This window comes from Mobula birostris, chromosome 19 (assembly GCF_030028105.1).
Source record: "Mobula birostris isolate sMobBir1 chromosome 19, sMobBir1.hap1, whole genome shotgun sequence".
NCBI classification, from domain to species: Eukaryota; Metazoa; Chordata; class Chondrichthyes; order Myliobatiformes; family Myliobatidae; genus Mobula; species Mobula birostris.
In genome coordinates, this window is record NC_092388.1 from 32,870,915 (window position 1) to 32,897,686 (window position 26,772).

The following is a 26,772-nucleotide window of genomic DNA, read 5'->3' on the forward strand; positions in this document are numbered from 1 at the left end:
TTCCTATTCTGAAGGGCTTCTTTTTTCTTTTTAAATTGCTGCCAAAATTTTAGATAAAACTTGTGGTAGTGTAGTGCAATTTAATTAACTATAAATTTAGTTATATATCTGCCTTCATGAATCCATTAAAATGTTCATCATTCCCTGAGAGAACAACAAATTGGGAAGGAATTCTAATACCTAAAAGGACATTCAGAAAAGTGGCATAGAACAGACTAGGAGAATCCATGTTGACTTTCAGACCTACACAGACTGTCTTGTCTCTTAAGTATTACAATAAAGATCTTGCTCTATGCACGAAATTGACAGTAGGTATTGACAACTCATGAAACATGGTTCATTGGATATATTCCTTTTTTTCTTGTTGGTCAGTACCTTATTTTGTTAACATTAGGTAGACAAAAACAAATGCAACTGTCTTTACTAGATCTGGTAAAATGAAAGTACGATGACAAAGCACCTACTCTTTTGTTGTACAGGGTCCATCCTCCATTTTATTGTCTGGAGGGTATTTATAACCCTTCCCATAGCCAAGATCCTTCATGAGTTTTGTAGGGGCATTCCGTAGATGCAGTGGAACAGAAGGCAAGGGTCCCTTGTGATTCCTCACAGATTCCTTAATAGCTTCATATGCCCTGTAAATCTCAACAGACTTTGGTGCTCTAGCTAGGTATGCTACACATTGTGCCAAAATAACCTGGAAGATTAAAAGAAATGCTCATTACTGAATCTTAAATGTAACCAATCATATCCTTACTAATTAAATTATGCCTCCCAAAACAATGTTATACTAAAATAGGAGAACCAGTCATGTGGTGCCCTGAGATTTACTGTGAAGAAATACTTGTCATATCCAAATCTTTGATGTTAGTTTAAGTACTTTAAGCAATAAGACCTATTGAACACAAAAGAGCTCAAGAAGATTACAACCAATGATTCTGCAATTCTATCATTTACTTCTTTTAATGTCCTGGGAAATCATCACATCCAAGTAATTTAATTATTCCAAGCCTTGTCATTTAATAGTTATGATTCAAATTCCTTTCCTTAATCTACCTTTAGGTTTCCTTCACCGGTAATTCTTTCATTCATCCTGTTCCTCTGTAATGTTAATGATCAAGTTGGGCTCAAAGAGTCTGGAAGTTATACATCGGAGGAATCATCGTCACCTTACAGCCTGAAGACGCTTTCAAATCTTCTGCCAGAGACCCAAACACAAATGGTGCAACTTTCTATTTTATTAGTGGTGCCAATCAGGCAACTCTGGCTTGTTGATTGGTTTAGTTCTGTTGTTGACGATAAAAGATTACACCACACACAAGACTGATACTTCAATGTATCACTCAGATTGTTTAAAAACGAGAGATTCGTGGGTGTTTGGTGTCAGTCTGGCAGCCCAATCAGCGGTGGAAGCAGTGCTGAGAGGAGTAAATAAAAGTACGTATGGACAAGCGGTACGAACATTGTTGGGAGTGGGCCACTGGTGAGAGTGGGATTGTCAGACGTTGGCTCTGGGTAAGCTATCCAGGAAAGTTTCTGTTCATTTTCCCTTTTTTCTTACGGTGTCAGGGATACTTACTGTAGCTGAAATGGCCGTTGAGTGTTCTTCATGCCAGATGTTGGGAGTCCTGGGAGACCCAGAGATCCCCAAGGAACTATATCTGCCTGCAGTGCATCCAGCTGCAGCTCCTTGAAGACCGTGTTAGGAATCTGGAACAGCAGCTGGATGACCTTCGGCTTATACGGGAGAGTGAGGAGATCATCAATTGGAGTTACAGAGAAGCAGTCAGCCCAAAGTTGCAGGCGGCGGGTAGTTGGGTGACTACCAGGAAAAGGAACAGGAAGGTGACTCGGCAGTTGCGCAGAGCACCCCTGTGGCTACTCCCATCACTAATTAGTGTGGCACTTTGGATACTATTGTGGGGGATGACCTCCCAGGGGAATGCCACTGAGACTAGGTTACTGGCACTGATCATGTGTCCATGGTGCAGAAGGGAAAGAGGGAGAACAGGGGAGTGGTAGTGACAGGGAACTCAATAGTCAGTGTAACAGACAGATTTTGCGGACATGAACGGGATACCTGTACAGTACATTGCCTTCCAGGTACCAGGGCCAGGGACGTCTCAGATTGCATCCACAGCATTTTGGAGGAGGAGGAAGAACAGCCAGATGTCTTGGTACATATTGGTACCAATGACATAGGAAGGAAAAGCAAAGAGGTCCTTAAGAGAGAGTAAGAGAGCTAGACAGAAAGCTGAGAAGCAGGACCTCCAAGGTAGTAATTTCTGGATTGCTACCTGTGCTACATGCCAGTGAGGATAGAAACAGGATGATTTAGCAGATAAATGCGTGGCTGAGAAACTGGTTCAGGGAGCAGAGCAGGATCATTGGGACCCCTTCTGGGGGGAGGTATGACCTGTACAAAAGGGACAGGGACGGGCTGAACCAGAGGGGGGCCAATATTCTTGCAGGCAGGTTTATTAGAGCTGTTGGGGAAGGTTTAAACTAATTTGGCAGGGCAGTGGGAACTGGAATGAAGGGACTGAGGATAGGACGGATGGTTAAAAAAAAGAGCAAAGATAGTGTGCAGTCAGACTGTCAGGAAGGGCAGACAGATGACAGGACAAAGTTGCAGCCAGCAGGGTGAGAATAAGTACATGAGGGATGCAGAATCAGAAAGGGTAGCAAATACAACATTCAAAGTGTTAGATCTCAATGCATGGTGTATAAGAAATAAGGTGGATGATGTTGTTGCACTTTCACAGATTGTCGGGTATGATGTCGTGACCATCACTGAATCATGGCTGAAGTTGTACTTGGGAGCTGAATGTCCAAGGTTACACATTGTATCAGCGGTATAGAAAGGTAGGCAGAAGGGGCGGTGTGGCTCTGCTGGTAAAGAATGGCATCAAATCACTAGAAACATGTGACATGGGATCGGAAGATGTTGAATCCCTGTGGGTTGAGTTAAGAAACTACAAGGGTAAAAGGTCCCTGAATGCAGTTACATACAGGCCCCCAAAACAGTAGCTGGGATGTGGACTGCAGATTACAAAGGGAAATAGAAAAAGGCAATGTTATAATAGTCATGGGAGATTTTAACATGCAGATAGATTGGGAAAATCAGGTTGGTAATGGATCTTAAAAGAGTGAATTTGTTGAATGCCTATGAGATGACATTTTAAGAGCAATTTGCTGTTGAGCCTACAAGGAGATCAGCTATACTAGACTGGGTGTTATGTAATGAACCAGAGGCAATTACAGAGAGCTTAAGGTAAAGGAACCCTTAGGAGTGAGTGATCACAATATGATTGTGTTTAACTTGAAATTTGACAGGGAGAAAGTAAAGTCTGATGTAACAGTATTTCACTGGAGTAAATGAAATAAATTACAGTGGTATGAGAGAGGAGTTGGCCAAAGTAAAATGGAAGGAAATGCTGGCAGGGATGACAGCAGAGCCACAATGGCTTGAATTTCTGGGAAAAGTGAGAAAGCTGCAGGATAGATGTATTCCAAAAACAATGAAATACTCAAATGGCAAAATAGTACAATCGTGGCAGACAAGGGAAGTCAAAGCTCCTGTAAAAGCAAAAGAGAGGGCATACAACAAAGCAAAAATTAGCAGGAAAGTAGAGGGTTGGGAAGCTTTTAAAAACCTACAGAAAGCAACTAAAAGAATCAATAGAAGGGAAAAGATGATCTAGGAAAGCAAGCTGGCAAACCATATCAAGGGGACTAGAAAGAGCTTTTCCAAGTATATAAAAATAAAAGAGATGAGAATAGATATAGGACTGCTAGAAAATGAGGCCGGAGAAATAATAACAGGGGATAAGGAAATAGCAGATCAACTAAATGAGTATTTTGCATCAGTCTTCACTGTAGAAAACACTAGCAGTGTGCCAGGTGATGAAGGGTGTGAGGGAAGAGAAGTGAGTGCAGTTAGTATTACAAGGAAGAAAATGTTCAAAAAGTTGAAAGACTTAAAGGTTCATTAGGCACTTAGACCAGATGAATTGCACCGAAGGGTTCTGAAAGAGTTAGAGATAGAGATTGTGGAGGCATTTATAATGATCTTTGAAGAATCACTGGACTCTGGCATGGTTCTGGAGGACTGAAAAATTGCAAATGTCACTCCACTCTTTAAGAAAGGAGGGAGGTAGCAGAAAAGAAATTATAGACCAGTTAGCCTAGGAAGATGTTGGAGTCAACTGTTAAGGATGAGGTTATGGAGTACTTGGTCACACAGGACAAGATAGGACAAAATCAGCATGGTTTCAAGGGAAAATCTTGCCCAATGAGCCTGTTGGAATTCTTTGAGGAGATTACAAGTAGGATAGATAAAGGGGATGCAGTAGATGTTGCATATTTGGACTTTCAGAAGGCCCTTGACAAGGTGCCACACATAAGGATGCTAACCAAGTTAAGAGCCCATAGTATTAAAGGAAAGTTATTGGCAGGGTCTTGTGGTGCATCTGCGCTGATGGAGATAGTGGATGAGATATTGTTGACAATCCAAAGGGATCGGTGTTGTACAAGTGAGGAAATCGAAGATCCAATTGCACAAGGTCTTGAAGCTTATGATTAGTTTTGAGGGGATAATAGTATTGAATGCTGAGCTGTAGTCGATAATGAGAATCCTGATGTACGCATAATTGCTATCCAGATATTTCAGAGTTGAGTGAAGTGCCAATGAGCTAGCACCTGCAGTGGACCTGTTGTGTCGGTAGGCAAATTGGAGCAGATACAAGGCGCTTCGCAGATAGGCGTTGATATGTTTCATCACCAACCTCTCGAAACATTTCATCACTGAGATGCAAGTGTTACTGGAGGATAGACTTTAAGGCAGGTTACCACCTTTTTCTTAGGCATCAGTACAAACGAAGCAGGTGGGTACCTCAGATTGTTGAAGCAAGAGGTTAAAGTTCTCAGTGAACACTGCAGCCATTTGGTCAGCCCAGGTCTTTAGTACTTGGCCAGGCATCCCATCTGAGCTGGATGCTTCCCACTGGTCACCATCCCAAAGGATGCTCGCACGACAGCCTCAGAGACTGAAATCACAGGATTATAGGGGGTGTGCGAGTTCAAAATGGTTCCGCTATGTTTCGACAGTTGAAGTGAGCATAGAGGCTGTTGAGCTCATCTGGAAGCAAAGCCTATGTCATTTGATTTTAATTTATAAGAGTATAGTTAGAAACTGAAGTCTTGATATATGAAATAATCTCATAATCTCATGGGTAACACCCTTAAAATGCAGACCTTTAAAATAAAATTAAAATATAAATTAAGCTGTGTACAAACATCAACTTCTGATATTCTGTAAACTACTGTAATAGGATGTCCTAAAGTAAATAGAGATCATGCCTAAATAAATACATTTCCACAAACTAAGTAACAGCATTCTTGAGGGTTTAAATACGTTAAACGTTTTGATGCCGATTTTGTATAGAATGGCTGAATCTAGCTGAGGGCCTTATAGAGTATACTGCCCAACAAAGAATTTAGAAAATACAAGATAATTGTGTTCCTGATACAAGTACAGAGACAGGATTAAAATATTAAAATACCTCACATTCAGGCATCCCTATAAAATGACACCCTTGGTAAGCAGATACTGCCTGGGTCAGAGCCAAAGGATCCGCAAGTCCTATAAAAGATCATAAAGTGACAGCTGAATTTAATATAGCATTTCTCAGTCACTGTAAAAACATCAAATATTTATTTGAAACAGATATAATTATACTGTTAAAGTGCAGAATATGAAGTAAGTACAATTTCCGAGTCTGAAAGTGTTACTGAAATACTAATAGTCTGTTAAAATTTTGGAATATAAACAATGTTAGAGCTAGACAACAAAATCTTTACCTGAATAGAGGTCAATGGTGAAAATAAAATGATCAAGAAGTCAGAAGGAAGGAACAAGAAACTGCCAGTATAACAGGAGCCAAAAGCACCTTGATGCAAATACACAGATGAATGTGCTCTATGAAAGTGCGCTCTCCCGCATAACTATTTCTAGATCCTAACCTGGTAAGCTGCTCCATGTACAACTCATTCTTCAGTTCATTTTTTGTTAGGTATAGTTTGTCCTGGTTTTTTCCAAGATGGAAATAAAAAGCACTTGGGAGAGAAATCCTGAACTGGAATACTGTACCATGAATTCATACAAAAATAATTGCAACAGAATCTCTTTGCACAAGAAAGGGTGAAATTAATTCATTATTGTTTTTAATATTACTTTCTGAGATGTCATGAAATGGATTTGGCAGAATTATTTTCAAATACTAGGTGCTTTGAGTCAACCACATAGTCGCACTAAATGCTTATACTTTTGTCAGAACTAGGATCCAAACCAAATGTTAGGCACAGCAGTTTGTTTGAATGTTCCTCCGCTACTCTCAGTTAGAAATTAACCCGACTGTTAAGTGGAAATTGTGTATATAAGGAACAAAGTATCTCAATAACCTATCAGAAGAGAAATGTTATATTATTTTAATTGAATTTTTAAAATTATAGATTCAACAGGAATACAATTCATCTAATTGTATTCCTATTAAAGCATAATGGGATAAATCTTCCTGGAAAAACAACCACATGCAATTTTGCACAAAACTGTTCACATGCAAGTAAGTCTGTCAGTTCAACTGTGAAGACATACACCACAGGGATTTAACTCCAGCACCTGCTTGTCATGTTTATACAACATCTCCAGGTATAAAGAGATCTCACTTTAAACTAGCATGCGTTTTAAAAGGACCTACAACAATTTTATGGCAAGTAATCAATTTGCTAAGAAATATAGCTATAATAATTAAGAAAATATTATTTTAACAAGAAATGTTAATACAATCGATGGAAGGGAACAATTTAATCTTCAGTCTCGTTCCTGTATGTCGTAAATTGTCCTTAAAGATCTTTGTAAGACACAGATCATTTTATATAATTAAAGAGGTATTATAGGATAGCTTAAAATTTACATGATATTCCTAAATTTTGAAATATTTCAATTTAACACAATAAAGCACTGAACTTCACAAAAAGAAGCACTAAAGCTTATGATTATTTTAGTCCTACAGCTGATCCACACGACTTCCGAGCATAATTAGGTCATTCAGCCCACCAACTTTGCTCTGTCAATCGATCATAGTGGGTTATTTTTCCTCTCAACCCATTCTCCTGCCTTCACCCCATAACCTTTAAATTTTTTTTTATTAGTTTCTACAATAGGGACTTTCCGGCAGGGGACTCATGGAGTGAGCTGCTTTTGGGCGTTGCTCCATACCCTTTACATTTTTACATGTAACCACTCTTACTTACCTTACCTATACCTACACTAAACGATCTATATTATTGAACTACGACTTTTACTTATTGAAAATGAATACCAGAGCACGAGAAGCCAAAGAAGGGAAAGGTTCCGCCGGGAACGGACAAAAAAAATGGTGATCCTGGAACTTCGAAGGATGCTCCGGTAACTATGGAACAAATGAAGAAACTTTTAGAAGATACAGTTAATCGAAGACTCACCGCAATTGAAGAAGTGTTGAATTTGAGGAAAGAAGAATCAAGAACATTCAGACGTGAAATCGACCAACATCAAGTCAGAATTTCGGAATTAGATGAAGATGGCCGTAAAAGAGAAAAAAGAATTGAAGCGCTCGAGAAAAGTTTAACTTCGGTAACTCAGCAATTGGAACGCTATCAAGCTAAGACTATCGATCTTGAAAATTGTTCCCGACGACAGAATTTGCGCTTAATTGGTTTCCCTGAGGATGTGGAGAAGGGAGATCCTACTAACTATTTTTCTAAATTGCTAATGGATGTGTTCGGCTCTGATATGTTGGAAGAACCACCGATATCAGATCGTGCTCAACGTTCATTCCGTTTTAATCCGGAGAAATCGGCTAAACCGAGACCGATCATTATTCGGTTTCATTATGTCCACGAGGAGGAATGAGTTATCCGAGTGGCTCGGAAGAAAGGTATGATCGAATTTCAAGATTTCAAGTTCAGAATTGTTGAAGACTACAGCCAAGTCGTACTGAAAAAACGGATGGGTTTTAAACCTCAGATGGCAGAACTTTATCGTCAGGGCTATAAAATAGCGCTATTGTTTCCAGCCCGTCTGAGTGTGGTTATGCCAGATAACTCACGCAGTCTGTTTAAAAATCCGATGGAAGTCCAAAGTTTTCTCGATGATCTGCCTCCCTTTACGGAGGATTAATCAATGTATCATTTGGTTTTTTTTCTCTTGTCTCTGATTGTTTAGTTCGAGGTTTTGTTTTCTCGATCTGGCAGTGTAGGTTCGTTTTATACAGTTAAACGATATTAGGCTTTTCTGTTAGTGATCCTGTATATCTTACCCTTAATACCTTTGGGTAGTTATTTAGTTATAAGTTTAATGATTGTTTTCTTTTCCAAATGTTACTAAAGTATTATATTTTAAAATGGAGGATTGTTTTTTTCTTTTCCCCAGAATCCTTGCTGTTTCTTACGTCATTTCCGATCATTTATATTTGAAAAATTAATATAGTAATATGATTTAATGTTTGACGTTCTTTGAAATATGAGTAGCAAGGAACTTTTTAATGCTTTTAATCACTTTAGGTTTTTTTTTCCTTGTTATAGTTAGTTTTTACTTTTTTCCATAAGGGTGGTGTTTTTCTTGATAAACATATTTCTGTTGGGTCGCCCTCCGGAAAGATGGGGGTAGGTTTAGTCTTAGATTTAGCATTGTCCACTGTCTGGCTTTTTTCTGGGGTTTTGTGGGAGGTGGGTGGTATTTTTCTTTTTATTCCTTTTTCATTTTTTTCTTTTTAAAAGGGCTGACCAGAAACTACTAAAATGTCTGAAATGTCGTAACTTCCGGTTCCTCTTTGGACCTTTTTTCCTCTTCCAGGGTCATGAGTCTCTACTCTGGTTAACCCTTTACATTCTTTATACTTAAGCTCATTATGATGGATAAGACCATTAATTTAGTTTCTTGAAATACAAATGGTTTAAACCACCCGGTTAAATGAAAGAAAATTTTTTAAGTATTCCACAGGATGAATGCTCATATTATTTTTGTACAAGAAACTCATGTCTGGAAAGAGGATAATCAATGTTTCTTTAGATTCTGGAAGGGCCAGCAGTATCATACGAATTCACAAGCTAAAGTAAAAGGTGTTTCTATATTTATAGATTCGTCAATTTCATTTACGCACTATGAGACGATTTCAAATTCTAATGGCAGATTTTTATTGATTACTGGCTTGCTATTTAACAAAAAAGTTGCTATGCTCGATGTTTATGCCCCAAATGTTGACTGTCCTGATTTTCTCAAGAATCTCCTCACATCTCCTCCCAATTTAAATGACTATATGCTGATTATGGGTGGTGATTTTAATTGTTGTTTAAACCCTTTGATAGGTAGATCCAAGTTTAATCAAGCACTTCCGAATAAATCGGCTACCCTTATTAACTCTATTATGGTTGACTCTGGAATCTCAGAAATTTGGAGATTCTTGCATCCGAATGACAAAGAGTTCTCTTTTTTTTCCACATGTACATCAGCATTATTCAAGAAATGACTACTTTCTTATTGACTCTTGATTAATTCCTTTTGTTACGAGTTGTGAATATGATTCTATTGCTGTTTCTGACCATGCACCGTTGAAATTATTTATCAACTTAAGGGATATATCTACGAATTCTAGACAATGGAGATTTAATATCTCTTTGCTTCAAGATTCAGATTTTGTTAGGTTTATTGATGAACAGATTAAGTTTTTCTTTACAACGAATTCCATGGATGATATTTCCATTGGGATCCTCTGGGATACTTTTAAAGCATATATTCGTGGACAAATTATTTCATACACCGCTGGACTAAAAAAGTGAACTAATAAGGAAATACTTAAACTGGTTGACAAGATTAAAGAAGTTGATAAGAAACATTCTATAGCTCCTAATCAAGAACTTTATAAACAGAGAGTTGAACTTCAAATGGAACATAACCTTTTATTATCATCTTCAATTGAAAGTCAATTAATCAAAACTAAGAGTCAATTTTATATACATGGTGATAAAACTGGGAAACATTTAGCTAATCAATTGAAATCGGCCTCGGTTAAACGACAGATTCTTAAAATTCGTAAACAAGATGGCACTTTGACAGTTGACCATGACGAGATTAATAAATCCTTTCAAGAATTTTATACCTCTCTCTATCAATCAGAATTTCCTGATGACTCCACTATAATGTATGAATTTTTTAAGAAATTGAATATTCCAAAATTATCTAATGAACATTCAAAACTAGATGTACCTATTACTGTAGAGGAAATAAAGAATGCTATTTTTTCAATGAATTCAGGTAAAGCACCTGGTGCAGATGAATTTACAGTAGAATTTTTAAAATTTTTCTCAACTACACTAACTGCTTGGCTATGTAGTGTTTTTAGGGATGCAGTTTCAATAGGTAAATTACCACAATCTTTCTAACGCGCTTCTATTTCCCCAATTCTTCAAAAAGCTAAGGATCCTACTGAATGTGCATCTTATAGGCCTATATCTCTGCTGAATGTCGATTCTAAAATATTGCCAACGAGATTGGAGAATGTATTACCCCAAATTATTTCTGCTGATCAAACTGGATTTATTAAAATCGCTACTCTTTTTTTAATATTAGGAGATTAATGAAAATCATTTATATGCCTTCACCCAAAATTCCAGAATGTATCGTCTCATTGGATGCTGAAAAAGCTTTTGATAGAGTTGAATTGGTATATTTATTTAATACCCTTGAGAAATTTAATTTTAGTCTGATATTCATTTCCTGGATTAAACTGATATATTTTACCCCTTTGGCCTCGGTATTTACTAACAACCAAAGATCCCCTTTCTTTCATTTATTCCGTGGTACTAGGCAGGGTTGCCCTCTTAGTCCATTACTATTCGATATTGCTTTGGATCCACTAGCTACTGCCATTCGTGACTCCCCTAATATATTTGGTATTACTGGTGGAAATGAGACTCATAAATTATCACTATATGCAGATGATCTACTATTATATATTTCTAACCCAGGAAAATCTATTCTGGCAGTATTAACTTTGCTTGCTCAGTTTAGTAGCTTTTCTGGTTATAAACTGAACCTAAGTAAGAGTGAACTCTTTCCACTAAATATGCAGGTTCCTATTTATAGAAATTCTCCATTTAGATTGATTACTGATTATTTTACTTATTTGGGAGTTAAAATTACTAAGAGACATAAGGATCTATTCAATTTCAACCTTTTACCATTAATTAATCAGGTTAAACAGCTGATTACTAAATAGTCCTCTTTGTCTCTATCATTGATTGGCCGTATTAATGCTTTTAAAATGATTATTTTACCCAAATTTTTATATTAATTTCAAGCGATACCGATTTTTATTCCTAGATCTTTTTTTGATATTATTGACTCTAAAATTTCTTCTTATATATGGCAAAATAGAAATCCCAGATTAAGTAAAACATACAGAAATCTAAGAAAGAAGGTGGTTTGGCATTGCCTGTCCTAAGATTTTATTACTGGGCAATTAATATCCGATACTTAATATTTTGGACACAAGATTGGAATCTAACTCCAAGCCCACATTGGGTAAACCTTGAAGGCTATTCTGTACAAGGGTTTTCTTTAGCCTCCATTTTAGAAACTTCATTGCCTTTTGCACTATCTAAATTGAATAAACAAATTTTCAACCCCATAGTTAAACATACATTGTGAATATGGTTTCAATTTCGTAAATTTTTTGGCCTGAATGAATTTATGTTATCAAGTCCTATTATATCTAATTTTGTTTTCCAACCTTCGGTAATGGACCAAGCCTTTTTGATATGGAAAACGAAAGGCATAATATGTTTTCGCGATTTATTTTTGGATAACTGCTTTATGTCTTTTGAGCAGTTATCTGAGAAATTTGATTTGCCTAGATCCCATTTTTTTTTAGATACTTACAAATAAGAAAATTTTTAAATATTACGTTGCCTACCTTTCCGACTTCCAATCCTTCTGGCACTCTTGATAAAATTTTAGGCTTTAATCCTTTGCAGAAAGGATTAATAGCAATAATTTATGATATGATTATGAAATTACAGCCAGATATATCTGACAAAATTAAAAATGAATGGAAAAGGGAACTTCAACTTTCCCTACCTACAGAGAAATGGGATAAAATTTTTCAATTAGTTAGTACTTCTTCTTCTATATGTGCTAAACATACTTTAATACAATTTAAAGTAGTACACAGAGCTCATATGTCCAAAGATAAACTAGCTCGTTTTTATTCCCATATAAACCCTACTTGTGATAGATGTCACTCTGAAGTGCCTTCTTTAACTCATATGTTTTGGTCCTGTCCTCTTTTGGAAAAATATTGGAAAGACATTTTTGATATTATTGCAACAGTTCTATGTTTCGATTTAAAACCCCATCCTATTACGGCAATCTTTGGATTGCCAATGGTAGAACATAGATCTTTGTCTTCTTCAGCCCGTCGAATGATAGCTTTTGTTAATTTAATGGCGAGAAGATCTATTTTGTTGAACTGGAAGGAAACTAATCCTCCAACTACATTCCAATGGTTTTCTCAAACCATATTAAGTTTAAATTTAGAAAAAATTAGAAGTGATATTTTTGACCCTTTGGTTAAATTTGAAGAAACTTGGAAACCTTTTATGCAACATTTTCATATGATGTAATCTGACCTTTCCGAAACTTTTTTCTAAATTTAAATTATATGATGAGAGGAGCGGAGTTAACGACATTATTGAACATGTCTGATATAAGCTGTTGGTCTAGCCCTGTTTTGCTTTTCTTTTCCCTTGGGTTTTTTTTTCTTTCGGGGTTTTTTTTGTTTATATTTTTTTTCTTTTTATTTCTTTTTAAATGTTTAATCTCATTATGAGTTTGGAAGTCTTTTATATCTATGTACTTAAAATTCATTTTATACATGTTGATTAACATTTTTCCAATCTCTTTGTACCAACTTTGTTATTGAGTTTGTAATTTTGAAAAATTAATAAAAAGATTTAAAAAGAAAAAGTTTCTACAATAAAGAAAAAAACCAGTAAAGAAGTAGTTTGTACAGCGCAAAAACGCCATAATCTTTGATGTTCTTACTATTCATGAACCAATAAATCTCCAGTTTAGATAATATACCCAATGACTTGAATTCCACTGCCATTCTTGGCAACGAATTTCACAGATTCACCATCCTCTAAAGAAATTCCACCTCATCTCTGTTCTAAAGGCACATCCTTCTATTCTGAGGTTGTCCCTTCTGGTCCCAGGCTCTCCCACTTTTGGAAATGTCCTCTCCACTTCCACTCTATCTAGGCCTTCAAATAGTTTGTGGGTTTCAATGAAACCCCTTCATTCTTCTGAACTTCAGCAAGTACAGACCCATTCGCTTCACTCAACGGACCATTACTAAATTCAAAGATTTGGAATTGCCATAAAATAGATTGCCATTCTGAAATCTTACCTATATCTTCACTGGCAAATCGTATTAGTCGCCTCGCAACATAGAGGGGATCCTCACCACCTTCCAGCATCCTGGCTAGCCAGTAGAGGGCAGACTTCTCATCTGAGGCCCGCATGGTTTTGTGTAACGCTGATATACAATTATAATGTTCTTCACCTTTGAAGTAAACAGGTATTACATGGTAATTGACTTAGTGACTTTATCAGTATTTATCTTGTTTGCTATTTAAATTACAGGTGTCATATTTTATCCTTTAGGTAAAGTAACCTCCTACCACTTCCCCCTCTATTCTAAAGAATCTAAGCTTTTTAACCAAACTATTTTAGTCATCCTTTCCAATTTTTGGCTCTGCATCATTAATGTCTATACAAGGTAACATTTTTTCGACTTGAACATGCACTATATACATGCATTTGTTATTGCTGCTGGTATCGAGATGGCTTCATATACTCAAACAATAAACTAACCTTTACAACATTCTTATACTGTGCATTGTTCAAAGCTTACTTTGGCTTACAGTTCCAGGCACTACTTTTCATTTCCAGTAGCTTACCTTTACATTGGTAAAATGTACCCTCGCTTCAAATGGCATCCTATATCACAGAAAATTATTTGGTGGAACTTAGGGAGGACATACAAAGGTAAAGTGAGGATTAAAAAGATTTATTGCTGGCATTTACAGTAAAACTCCATAATCCAACATTCGATTGCTTGGAAATCCTGATGGTCAGCTACCTGGTTCACTCATTAGTCTGGAAAATGACAGAGCGTGAACTAGTTGTGCAACCAGAGCTGGGTTTAGGGTCCAGAACACCAGCATTCGGGAACATAACTGGTTTGCAATGAAGCACTTGTATATTTCCTGTTGCCTTTAAACTCACTGGAGAATTTAATTGTGCTATTGTATAATATATAAAGCAAAAATGAAATGTAAGAGTTTGGCTATTAATGGAAGTAACATACAATACTCCAGAAAATCAACCAGCCTGGCAAATTCTAAAGGGCGCTAGATTATCAGGGTTTTACTTTACCTGGAATTTCTACTTCAAGAATACACCTTTAGTATATAGTAAGGGTTTTCAGTTCAATGCATAAAGTTTTTACCTGCTCGATCATACAGTAAATGTGACCTCTGAAGTCCTTCCTTTATCTGTGTTTCTTTAATAATAATCTTTTTTGGAGTATTTTGTTGCCTATTATTGTTCTGTTGTTTTTTTGCTTCTGCAATCTTTGCCTGAATTGCAAGGTGAAGTCCATTTAAAGCTGCCCTCGCATCACCATCAGAAAAATACGCAACACTCTGTACTGCTTCTGGCTCAATAAAGATCTGAACTCTGAAAGACAATAGTTAAAGTTCAAGGATCGTGACCTCATTCTTAGCCAGCTTTTGAAAGAAACTCCTACAATGGCATCCTATCAGGAAATGTCAAAGCGGACTACAAAAAAAAATTAGTATACCCGAGATATTGTCACATTCTATTTTTGGACATATACCAACCAGCTTGTGTAGAAATCACAAGCACTGCAAAGTGAAAAATTAGGTCAGATAATCAGGTTAATTATCAATAGGTGACTCAGTTGAATGAAAGTCTAGACGTTTGAGGTAACTTTCATGCCACATATGAATGAGAAACCAACAGCGTAGGCTGCTGTTGTAAAGTTTGCCTCAGTGAGATACACAGAGCAGGAACATCAGCATCACAGATAAGTAAACTGTCAAACACAAAGATGCACATGAGAACTGTCTGGAATCTTATCAGTGTAAGTTGGCACCTTTCAGAAAGAGGAGAATAATTTGGGACAAATAAGTAAGACTAAAGAAATGGGTTCTTGATCTTTATTCTTTTTACCCCGTCCTTCCTTTATCATAGTTTGATGCCAGAAATGAGCTTGGAGTTTAGAGTAAGGAAGATTACAATAATGATTATCAGGTGTCAATGTACAGCATTATATCAATATTATAATACAGAAATGTTATGGTTTTGCATTTAATAATTAATAGATCATTTTCAAATAACTGTTGCAAAATGATGCAAGCTGTCAACAAAATATCCTTCAGGTATCTACTGCAACCCCCTTCTCCAGAATATAAAAACAATGGGATTAATTGAATGGGAATTAAAGAGAGGAATTGGGTCATATTCTACAATTGATTCTCATCTGTTTCACATGGCACAAAAGTCACTCTCACCATTCAACAACCAACATTTTGACCAATCAGGATTCAACCGTGCATGGCACCGATATAACTTTACCTCCCTGTAGGACCAAATGGCGCATAACGGGGATCAGTAATAGTAACTCAGGCCGAGTTATACACAGTTTTCATCCCTTTTACCCCCAAAGGAGAGAGTGCTGCCAATTACTGCAATGCATCAGTGATGAAACCTTGGTGCATTGGTTTTGGTCTGGTTAGTGAAGGGTTCTTGATCTTTCTTTTTTTCCCTCGTCCCCTTTTAGCATCACAGCTGGAGATAAGGACTAAGCTTGCATTATTAGCAGCAACACACACAAAATGCTTGAGGAACTCAGCAGATCAGGCAACATCTATGAAAATAAATAAGCAGTTGTTGTTTCGGGCCGAGACGCTTCATCAGGACTGGAAAGGACGGGGAAAGATGCCAAAATAAAGTGGCAGAGGAAGGGAAAGAAGGACAAAGCTAAGAAGCTATTAGGTTAAACCAGGAAGATTGGCGGGGGGGGGGCAGCGGTGGGATGAAGTAAGAAGCTGGGATGTGATAAGTGGAAAAGGTAATGGTTTGGGGAAGAAGGAATCTGATAGGACAGGAGAGTGCACTATGGGAGAAAGGGAAGAAGGAGGGGCACCAGGGAGAGGTGATAGGCAAATGAGGAAAATAGGTACATTGGTGAGACTGAGACCCAATGTAGACTGGGGGCTGCTGTGTCGAGCATTTCAGCTCCAACTACAAAAAGTGGAATTTCCCAGTGTCCAATCACTTTCATTCCTATGCCCTTTCCCATTCTGATATCTTGGTCACCTCTTCTGTCGTGATGAAACCATTCATATTGGAGGAGCAACACCTCATATTCTGTCTAGGTAGCCTCCAATCTGATGGCATGAACATTGATTTCTCCAACTTCCAGTGATTTACCCCCTCCCTCTTACAACTTCTTCATTTCCCCACTCTGGCCTCTTGCCTCTTAGTTTACTTTTATATTCCAATGTTTCCTTCTTTATGACTTTTTAGTTGCCTTCTGTTGGTTTTTTAAAAGCTTCCCAATCCTCTAAGTTCTCACTAATTTTTTGCTCTGTTTTATGCCCTTTCTTTGGCTTTTACGTTGACTATGACTTCTCTTGTCTGCCACGGTTAGGTCATTCTGACTTTGGAATACCACTTCTTTGGGGTGTATCTATTCTGCACCTTCTGAATTGCTCCCAGAAATTCCAGCCATTGCTGCTCTGCCATCATCCCCGCTCGTGTTCTTTTCCAATCAATTTTGGCTAGCTCCTCTCTTATACCTCTGTAATTCCCTTTACTTCACTGTTACACTGATACATCTGACTTTAGCTTCGCTTTCTGAACCTGTAGGGTGAATTCTATCATATTATAAACGCTGGCTCCTAAGAGTTCCTTTACCTCAAGCTCTCAAATCTATTCTGGTTCTTCGCACAACATTCAATCCAAAATAGCTAATCTCCTAGTGGGTTGTAACTTGAGCTGCTTTAAAAGGCTATCTCGTAGACATTCTACAAATTCCCCCTCTTGGGATCCAGCAGCAACCTGATGTTCCCAATCTATTTGCATATTGCATGACTATCATAACATTGCCTTTTTGACATTTCTTCCTCCTGTACTCAGAAAAATATTCTTTGTACAGGGAGGTTGGGTTTACATCTGTTTTCTCGAAATGACACATTGCTTATATTTACTCAGTGGAAGAATACCTCGTTTCCATTTACATGGAAATTCAATTCAGTTCAAAGTATTTGCCCCCCAAAAACTTATAAGTTGTTAGATATGTTACTTGTACAGAATGCACAATGACGAATGGAGCACCTACAGTCTAGACTCAATGGAACTGATTGCACCCATTTTAGGTGCAGCATTAAAATGACAACAGATGAAAAGTATAAAAATTCCCAGAGCTTTAGCTATGGAGACACCAACATACCAGCTGATCTCAGGATATGGGCTTTTACTATGAAGGTTAAAGACCAACAAAGATAATATTTCCCCATATTTTTGTTAGTTATTTTTTCTTCACGTCTGATTACATGGAGCCAATCTGTGTAGCTGGACTTCTATCTTTAAAAGTCATTAAATAATCTTCAGACTGTTCTTGTTTTAGATCCTATCACAATCCTTCAAAACCAGAAGGAATTTTTAAAATTGTGACTGTGAACTATTAAATTAGGTTATCATAAAAACCAGTTAAGGTGGATTACAATTGCTTAATATGTGGTATATGTGAAGCACATTGCACAATATTTTTGTTGTTAATCCATTTATTTTTTTAATTGGTTAACCAGGTTGCTTTTTTAATAGGACAGAGAACTGTCATATGAGCACTCTAAATGCCTGTCACTGTTTCTGGCAACATTAATTTCTAGATTCCTGTTAACGAATGTATCCCATCCCATTTAAATGCCTTCAGTTCATCAACCATAATTCGTATCTGGTTACAACACTTGCTTATCTTGCAGTTGATAAATTCCAAAGGAAAGGAAAGAGCCTAGGGTGCAATAAAGCTGAACCTTTTTAGCAGTGCAGCTGAACTTGTCATACCTTTTTTGAACAGGAAACCATTCAAATTCCTGTTGTGGTAAAAGCACATGAACAGCTGTGCTTCTCCAAAACCCCTTGCTGATTCACAACTGATACCACACTTGACGCAGTCCAAGGACAAGGCTGCAACTTCAGTTAGCTCCAAGGCAAAACCAAATTGTTTGGCAGGAAGAAGATTATGTTTTGCAATCTTTGATGTGTATTGGAATACTGACAATGCTTTTTTATGCTGCTGAAAGCACAGAAGTTTTTATGTTGGTATCAAATTTAAATACGGTTCAAAATAAATTAAAAATACATGGAGTCAGAATGAAATTATTTTTAGAAAGCACTTGAGACTGCATAGCAGGGAAATTGCCTAACACTTGAAAACAGGAGCAAGGATCACAATATGCAGCTAATCCACACTTGTTCATTAAGATGAGGATAGTGCCCTTCTTTTCACTGTAGTTACAGGTACGCTCATTTTTTGTAGGTGTGCAGAATCAATGACTCAATGGCCAAAAGAATATGCATAAAGCTTTTCCAGAGGAGACTTTTGTGGAAGAAGCGATGGGCACAAGAAACTGTTAAATAACCATAGTTAAGTTGGTGGGGAATGTGGAAAGGGATGCAGCTTTGGGTCAGGAGGCCAAGCAAAGAGATATTCAATGGACAATAAGCAGCAGCACAAGTCAATCCTAGGGAACGTTATTTCGCTGATCAAGTTATAAATCAAAGTTAAGCTACACTACATACACAATGGAACAAATAGTCTGTCTCTTTCAGCTTCTATGCAAAGGTGTACATAGGTAATAAATGGGATATGCAGCCTTATCATCAGAGAAAACCTGCTTTAGTTAAGGCTAGTACTCACACAACTTTGAAAATCAGAAACACATCAATAAAAAATGTGTGGTGTAATCCATACGTGATATTAGACTTCCAGTTTCTAGTTACTCAACACGAGCCTTTTCTTTTATTACAAATTCAATTAAGTGCGAATCATGCAAAATAAACTTCAGCAATTCAGAAATGTACTAAACTCCTTGCTGGTTTGTGGATTAACAGCAGCATAATAACTTCTTATAGGGCAATTACACCCAGTGTCCTTGCACATTCTTAAGACATAACTAGATAGATTCATAATAAGGGGTAGTGATGAAAAGATACAGGGGTAGACAGGAATGCAAGTTGCATTCAGATATATCATGAACTTACTGAAAGGTAGAGAAGACTCAAAGAGCTGACAAAATGTGTATGCTTGCACATACAGATTACAAGTGCAATAATCAAAGTAACAAAGTTGAAGATTTTAACATTTAACAAACAGAAATTAATTAAGGGAAAATGTAGTGGCTAATTTAATGCACCCTCAACTCTTGTTCCCCATAGAGAGTTCATCATTTTTCTGTAAATATGCAGCAATAATATTAACTATGGGTGACTTTTTTTTAAATGAAGAATTATTTGGAATTCTTGTTCTCAGCTACTTCTATTTATTTACTGCAAACACCTGTAATAGCATTTTAAAAAGTAGCATTCAATAACAAGACAGAAACACGGCCAGAATTTAGTTTTGTTTCTCTAATTGTTGTGTTGGGAGGTATGTTTTTTTAAATCTACACTAAGAATCACCACACTAGCTTTTAGAGAAAAATACGTTACCAACACATAAAACACCTTCTGGAACACATCGGCTGTCAAGAAAATAGCAAGTCTAATGTACTTAATGACAAAATGATAAACAACAGAGACAAGCACTATAAATAGTTGAGACATTTGAGTTTGCAATCTAATCCCAACTGCTCAGAGAACAGTTGTAAAAACTACATTTATTCTTGCTGTTTGCATTGTAACCTGACTCCTAGATTAGATACTTCATCTGAACACGCCACAGCGACTATCTATATTTATCCTCCAGATTTCATTTAAAAATAAATCACATCAATAAAATCCATTTCTGAATTTGATACTGCATATTTTCTTTAAAATGATGCAGTGATTTGAAAATTTGAAAAGCTGATGGCTTAAATGATGATAAACAGCATTTTTTAAAGTGCTCATGCCATATTGTTAAAGTTGGCTGCAACCACACACCGTCTCAGATAACACTTGGAGGCAAGGAACTGTATCACTGTCAGCTTGCCTAGACACTGTCTGAATGCCAATGCTTTATTCTACACCCCATGTTATCCTGCAGTCCAAAATAAGGCTTACACGATTATTTGACTAAATGATCAGTTACAAACCAAAGTATAAGCTCCCTTCATGACATTGTTACATATGGTTAAACCTATTTCAATTTTAATTGCCACAAAAAAGTGAATTATATTTTCTCAGAGTGAAATGTCAAAAAACCATTGACTTCCTGTATTCTATCAGTGATCTACCATTACTGTTTTTTCACAAACGTGATTTTGCAATGATATCCCTTTGGAAGGTAAGTTTTAGTTAAGTTTATGTGGGAATATTGAATTGCAATATTTTTACACTCACAGTTTGAAATATGATAAAGCAAACACCCATAATCCCACAAGTAAGCAAAGCTCCAAAAAAATTTTAAAGGATTAAACTACAACATAGTTAGGGAAAAACAAGGAAATCCTACGAATGAAATATAGAGGAAAAACTACACAATAATATATTGATGCAAACAGAGAGATGCTGCTGAATGAATTCAGTCAGAGAAGGGCTGTCTGTGTAACATTTTAACTGTGTAACTAAGAACTCATGTTCTCAGTATTATTTACTTGTTTTATTTGCACAATTCATCTTTTGCATATTGGTTGTTTGTCAATTTATAGTCTTATAGTTTTGTTATTCATAGTTTTTTCATAAATGCTATTGTATTTCTTCATTATCTTGTAAATGCTTGCAAGAAAATGAATCTCAAGGTAGTAAATGATGACATATACGTACTTCGAAATAAATTTACTTCAACTTTGATCTTTGAGCATTCACCTAGATAACAGCAATTCAGAATGCATAGCAATAGGCTAACCATCCTGTCAACTTTATCGCTTATACCAATATAACTTGGAAAGAAATTAAGAAGGTGATGCCAAAGCTTGGCGAAGATAAAATTATAATCATAATCAATGAACCACAAAACATCTTGTAGAACTGCCGTCACAAACACGAGAAAATCTGCAAATCCTGTAAATTCAAAGCAGTGCACACAAAATGCTGGAGGAACTTGACAGGTCAGGCAGCATCCATGGAAAGGAGTAAACAATCAACGTTTCAGGCTGAGACCCTTCATCAGAACTGGAAAGGAAGTCAAGGTAACGAGGTGGGGGGAGGGGAGGAAGAAGTACAAGGCAGTAAGTGATAGGTGAAACCGTGACGGGGGGACAGGGGTAAACCCAGTAACTGCCCACTCTCCCTGTCATAATTCGTCATTCCAATTTCCCTCTCTCACCTTATCTCCTTACCTGTCCATCCCCTCCCTTTCCTCCATGGTCTCAGTCCCCTCCCATCAGATTCCCCCTTCTCCAATCCTTTATCTCTTTCACCAATCTACTTTCCAGCTCTTTACTTCACTCCCTCCCTTTCTGCAGGTTTCACCTATCACCTGTCTTGTACGTCTTCCTCTTCTTCCCTCCCCTTCTGCAGGTTTCACCTATCACCCATCTCGTATTTCTTCCTCTCCTTCCCTCCCCCCACCTTATTCTAACTTCTCCTCTTCCTCATCAGTCCTGATGAAGGATCTTGGGCCAAAACACTGACTTTCTACTCTTTTCCATAGATGCTACCTGACCTGCTGAGTTCCTCCAGCATTTTGTGTGTGTTGTCCTAGAACCTGTGTTTGAGAAGAATCAAAAGGCATTAGGAAAGGAAGAACAGGCAACAGCTAACTGTACAGTGCAAAATTTGGCTGCAAAACTTTCATATTAAAATTTCCTTGACCTACTCTTAAATGGAGATTAGCATCCCAATAAGATTCTATAATGTGCCTGATTGCCCTGAGCAGGAAAAGCCTCTGGTCTGAAATCTTCGGCAGAGTAGCTACAGGTGCATCATTTGATGAGCTTCTCACGACACTGTTTCCAAAAACAGTTCAAGAAAGCCCTGGGAGTTCTACACAGATTTGGAATGCACTAAACAATACGACGCCTCTCCCCCTGTCATTAGAAGATTCTGGGAAGAAAGAGACTGAAGAAGAAATTCACAAACTTCAGGAGCCAGCTCACGTCAACTGGTATGTTTATATCAAGGCAGTCCAGATGGAGGATCTCACCCCAAAACGTGTTTTGTCCATTTCCCTCTGCAGATTCTGCCCAAAACAGAAGGTTCTTCCATGAACTCATTTTTCACTCCAGGTCGCAGTCTCTTTTGTCTCCAATGACTTAGACCATTGGGAGTGAAGGTCACTGTCTATCATTTGTCATCGTACACAGTAATTTCTTATCACTTGGAACACTGACACTTTGATTTGAATACAGGATAGGCCAATGGATCAGTTTGAGCCACCAATCTATGCACTTAGGCATGAAATAGCAATAACAGCAGTTAATCTTTCAATATTAATAACTAAACCATCTCTTCAACTTTACAGAAGTGACGTTCTGACCAAATGAATCTCTAGTGAAAGAGGGTATTTTGCAACCAAGATATTCACTACAACAACTCACTACACCATAAGTTAACTTGGTCATCATCATTATAAGCTGTGCCGTATGACAAAGGCGATCATAGTTGACCATGATTGATCTTGGCAACTTCTTTCTACAGAAGTGGTTTGCCAATGCCTTCTTCTGGGCAGTATCTTTACCTGAGGAGTGACCCCAGCCATATCAACTCTTCTGAGAGATTGTCTGCCTGGTGTCAGTGATATGTCCCAGCTGCTCATACCTGCTCCCATAGCTTCATGTGACCCTGATTGGGGGGGGGGGGGGGAGCTAAGCAGGTGCTACACCTTATCCAAGGGTGACCTGCAGGATAGTGGAGAGAAGGAGCATCTCACACCTCTTTTGGTAGAGAAGCATCTCCACCCCGTCACCCTAAGTTAACTTAGATCTTGAAAATATAAAAGGATAATCCTATTTATTAAAGTGCCTTGCTTAATGAAATACAGCTGGAAACGAGCTTTAAAAATAACAGTAAAATACTTCTCAGCAATGAAATACAGAACAAAGATTTCTCAACCACAGTATAAGGAGAGAGCCCTGTGGAAATAAAGGAAGCCCTCTGACTGGTCACCTTCTAACATCAGATTTAAAATGCATTGTGAATATTTTGTTTTAAATTGTGAGTTTTACTTTAACCTCAACATAGAAAGTCAATGCTGTCTATAATACTAACTGCCACAAGCTCCCAACCTGCAAGTAATCTCATATAGAGATCTAGAAGTCACTGTTATTAAATAAAAATTTAGTTCAACATAAATTTCATGATCAAGAATTTGGGAATTCAAGCACAGAACAAAATCAATTCACTGTAATACAAGCCAATTTCTGACAAGCTGGAAATGTTTATTGGGAGATATTCCAGTATTAGAAGCCAATGTGGTATTTACTTTGCTATGGTGAGTGGGTATGAATACAGAGTCTGCACAAACCAGACAATTAGGATATCGAGAAGCCACAGGCAGAAGAAGCTGGAGATATGCTGCAACTTTTTGAGTTCTTGGGCGATTCTCAGTTGAGGATCCAGAGCTTCACAACAGGCTTTTATAACTACCTCATCGGCTATTGGAAAAAGCCGGTCTGTTTGAAATTATAGTGTTGTACTTACTTGGATGATACAATAGAACATAGAACTCCACAGCACAGTACAGGTCCTTCAGCTGCACCTTTAATTTATCAATCTAATCCTTCCATTTCTCTTTCATCCATGTGCCTACCTAAGAATCCCTTAAAACTCCCTAATGGATCAGCCTCTACCACCACCCATCAGTGCATTCCATGCTCTTACCATTTTCTGTGTAAGAAAATAAATCTACCTCCGACATCGCCCTATCCCCCACACTTACCTCCAATCACCTTAGAAGTATGTCTTCTCCTGTTAGCCATTGTTATCCTGGGAAAAAAAGACACTGGCTGTCCACTCCATCAATGCCTCTTATCTTATTAAACTTGATAGTGAAATCTCTCATCCTACTTCACTGCACAGAGAAAAGCCCTCACTCACTCACTCAGCCTTTCCTCATAAGACATGTTCTCTAATCCAGGCAGCATCCTGGCAAATCTCCTCTGCACTCTCTAAAGGTTCCAAATGCTTCCTGTAACGAATCGACCAGAACGGAACACAATAACCCAACTGTGGTCTAACCATAGGTTTAATCAATCTGCAGCATTACCTTGGTGCTCGTGAACTCAGTCTGCCAACTAATGAAGGGTAGCACACCATATGCATCCTTAACCACCTTATTAACTTGCACAAGAAATTCAAAGAATTTATAGACATGGAGCCTAAGGTTCCTCTGTTTTTTACAATAATGAAACCCTGGTTGCCTGTGATGCTGTGTTAATTAAATCTCACCACCAACTCCTATTCAGATGAGTACAGAACCCTCTACACAGAAATGTATGGGGTGGTAACACATCCTCAGTACAGTATGCAAAACACATAATATATTGTGGCACATGCAAATAGTATTTCATTCCAAAATTCTGTACGATTAAGATGAATGGAACTAAATCTCAAGTAAAATTTAATACATTTATAATGCTACCCTGTGTATTCAGCGCCTGTGGATTTTGTTTTCATAAATAAAAACTGCCTTTGATGATCTGACAACCAAATACATCTGGAAGATTAATAGGACTATTTGTAATCTTGGCAAAAATCTTCCAGTTCATCAGGGAAATTTACAATATGAACCTAATATATATGATGTGCCTGCAGCACTGGCAGGGGTCGAGGACCAGTGCAGAAAAGAATCTCATCTCCAATTCCAGGCAAATTTGAACAATCCAAGTATACAAACTCTCTAATACATAAGCTTCACTCCAGAGTAAATGGTTAATTTGTAAATGTGAAGCAGAAAATTACTTCATACCTATCAGGCTGATATTTCCCCTTTAACTTTGGAGTTATTATTTTACTTTTTAATTAATCTTTGAGCATGATTCACTGAAATTTGCACTCTCTGCATTGAAATCTCTCAGAATAACTATTAAGAACATTGAACAGTACCAGGCCTTTTAGATTACGATGCTGTGCCATCCTTTTAACCTACTCCAACATCAATCAGACCTTCCCTTCCCACAAAGTCCACTTTTCTTTCATCCATGTGCCTATCTAAGGATCTGTTAAATCCCCCCCCATACATCCATCTCTTCCACCACCCTTGACAGCGTGCCCCATGCACTCATCACTGTGTGTAAAAAAGCTGCTTCTGACATCCTGCCTAAACTTGCTTGCAATTACCTTAAAATTACGCCCTCTCATATTAGCCATTTCTGCCCAGGATCTAGGTACTAGCTGTCCACTCTATCCAGCCTCATATCGTTTTACATACCTCTATGAAGTCATCTCTCATCCTCCTTTGGTCCAAGGAGAAAAGCTCTAATTTAGAATCAGAATCGAGTTTATTATCACTGGCATGTGTTGTGAAATCTGTTAACTTAGCAGCAGCAGTTTAATGCAATACATAATATTACTCAACCTCTCCTCTTAAAATAGGCTCTCTAATCCAGGCAGCATCCTGGTAAATTCAGCTCTGCACCCTCTCTAAAGCTTCGACATATTTCCTCTAATGAGGCAACCAGAACTGAACGCAACATTCCCAGTGTGATCTAAACAGTTTTATAAAGAAACTATTGCATAAATCTTTTTTAGTTAGATACTTAACTATTTGCTCACAAAATTGTTGAAAGTATCACAAACCTTGTACAACAGGAACCTTGCTGCTCAACAACATAATCATGTATTAAGATTGAATTGACTGGATGAACTAAGGGTCAAGCAGACAAGAAAAATATAAAATCTGACAGAAAGGATGAAGGAAATTTTAAAAAAATATCAAAATACTTTACCATCAGAAGAAATTGAGTTTTTTTTTTGAATTATTTGCTTTTAGAACAGGAATGGTTGATTGGCAGTTATTGTGTTGTTTAATAGCGTTGTTAATTAATAGATCCCTTCCAATGATTACTTTAAAAGGTAAATAATGTTCAACTGAAGTGACTTTATATATACAAAAATAAGATGATTCTGTTTGCCTGAAGCATACGAGGCCCTATGAAGGGTTGACCATGGATGCTGTGTGGGAGCTGTCTTTGTAATATGCAAGCCAAGGTAGTACGATATGGAGAGCAAGCTGTTTCCCACGCAGCAGGTTCCACCTCTCCGTGCAGCTGACGAATCCAATCGGACACCACAGATCGATACAGTTTGGCACCAACGGCATTGCTGGAGTTACCAGTCAGTGTTGAACTCAATGTCGGACTGCCCTGGGGGCTCCAGCTCTGGACTTCTCCTTGGGGGTTTTACTCCCAAAGCTCTCTCTGTGAGTGGAACAGTCGCAGGGCAACGGAGCTTTGAGATCAGTTTTACTTCTAGATAAGCTTCCAGCCACAGCTGACAAG

At 37.6% G+C, this 26,772-nt stretch overlaps 1 protein-coding gene across 5 annotated transcripts in view; it reads right to left on the bottom strand.

Annotated features, from left to right (window-relative positions):
• wrnip1 (WRN helicase interacting protein 1) overlaps positions 1-26,772 on the bottom strand; it is a 70,645-nt gene that overhangs the window by 8,110 nt on the left and 35,763 nt on the right. For 2 of the 5 annotated variants that reach the window (XM_072283393.1, XM_072283394.1), the window contains exons 4-7: positions 14,613-14,842; positions 13,509-13,664; positions 5,565-5,644; positions 465-697 (exon numbers count right to left, since the gene is read on the bottom strand). In XM_072283393.1, the coding sequence (XP_072139494.1) occupies positions 465-697; positions 5,565-5,644; positions 13,509-13,664; positions 14,613-14,842 (699 nt within the window). Of the gene's footprint in view, positions 1-464; positions 5,257-5,564; positions 5,645-13,508; positions 13,665-14,612; positions 14,843-26,772 lie in introns of those variants that run through there. The other 3 variants (XR_011889735.1, XM_072283395.1, XM_072283397.1) reach the window with 3 other exon arrangements.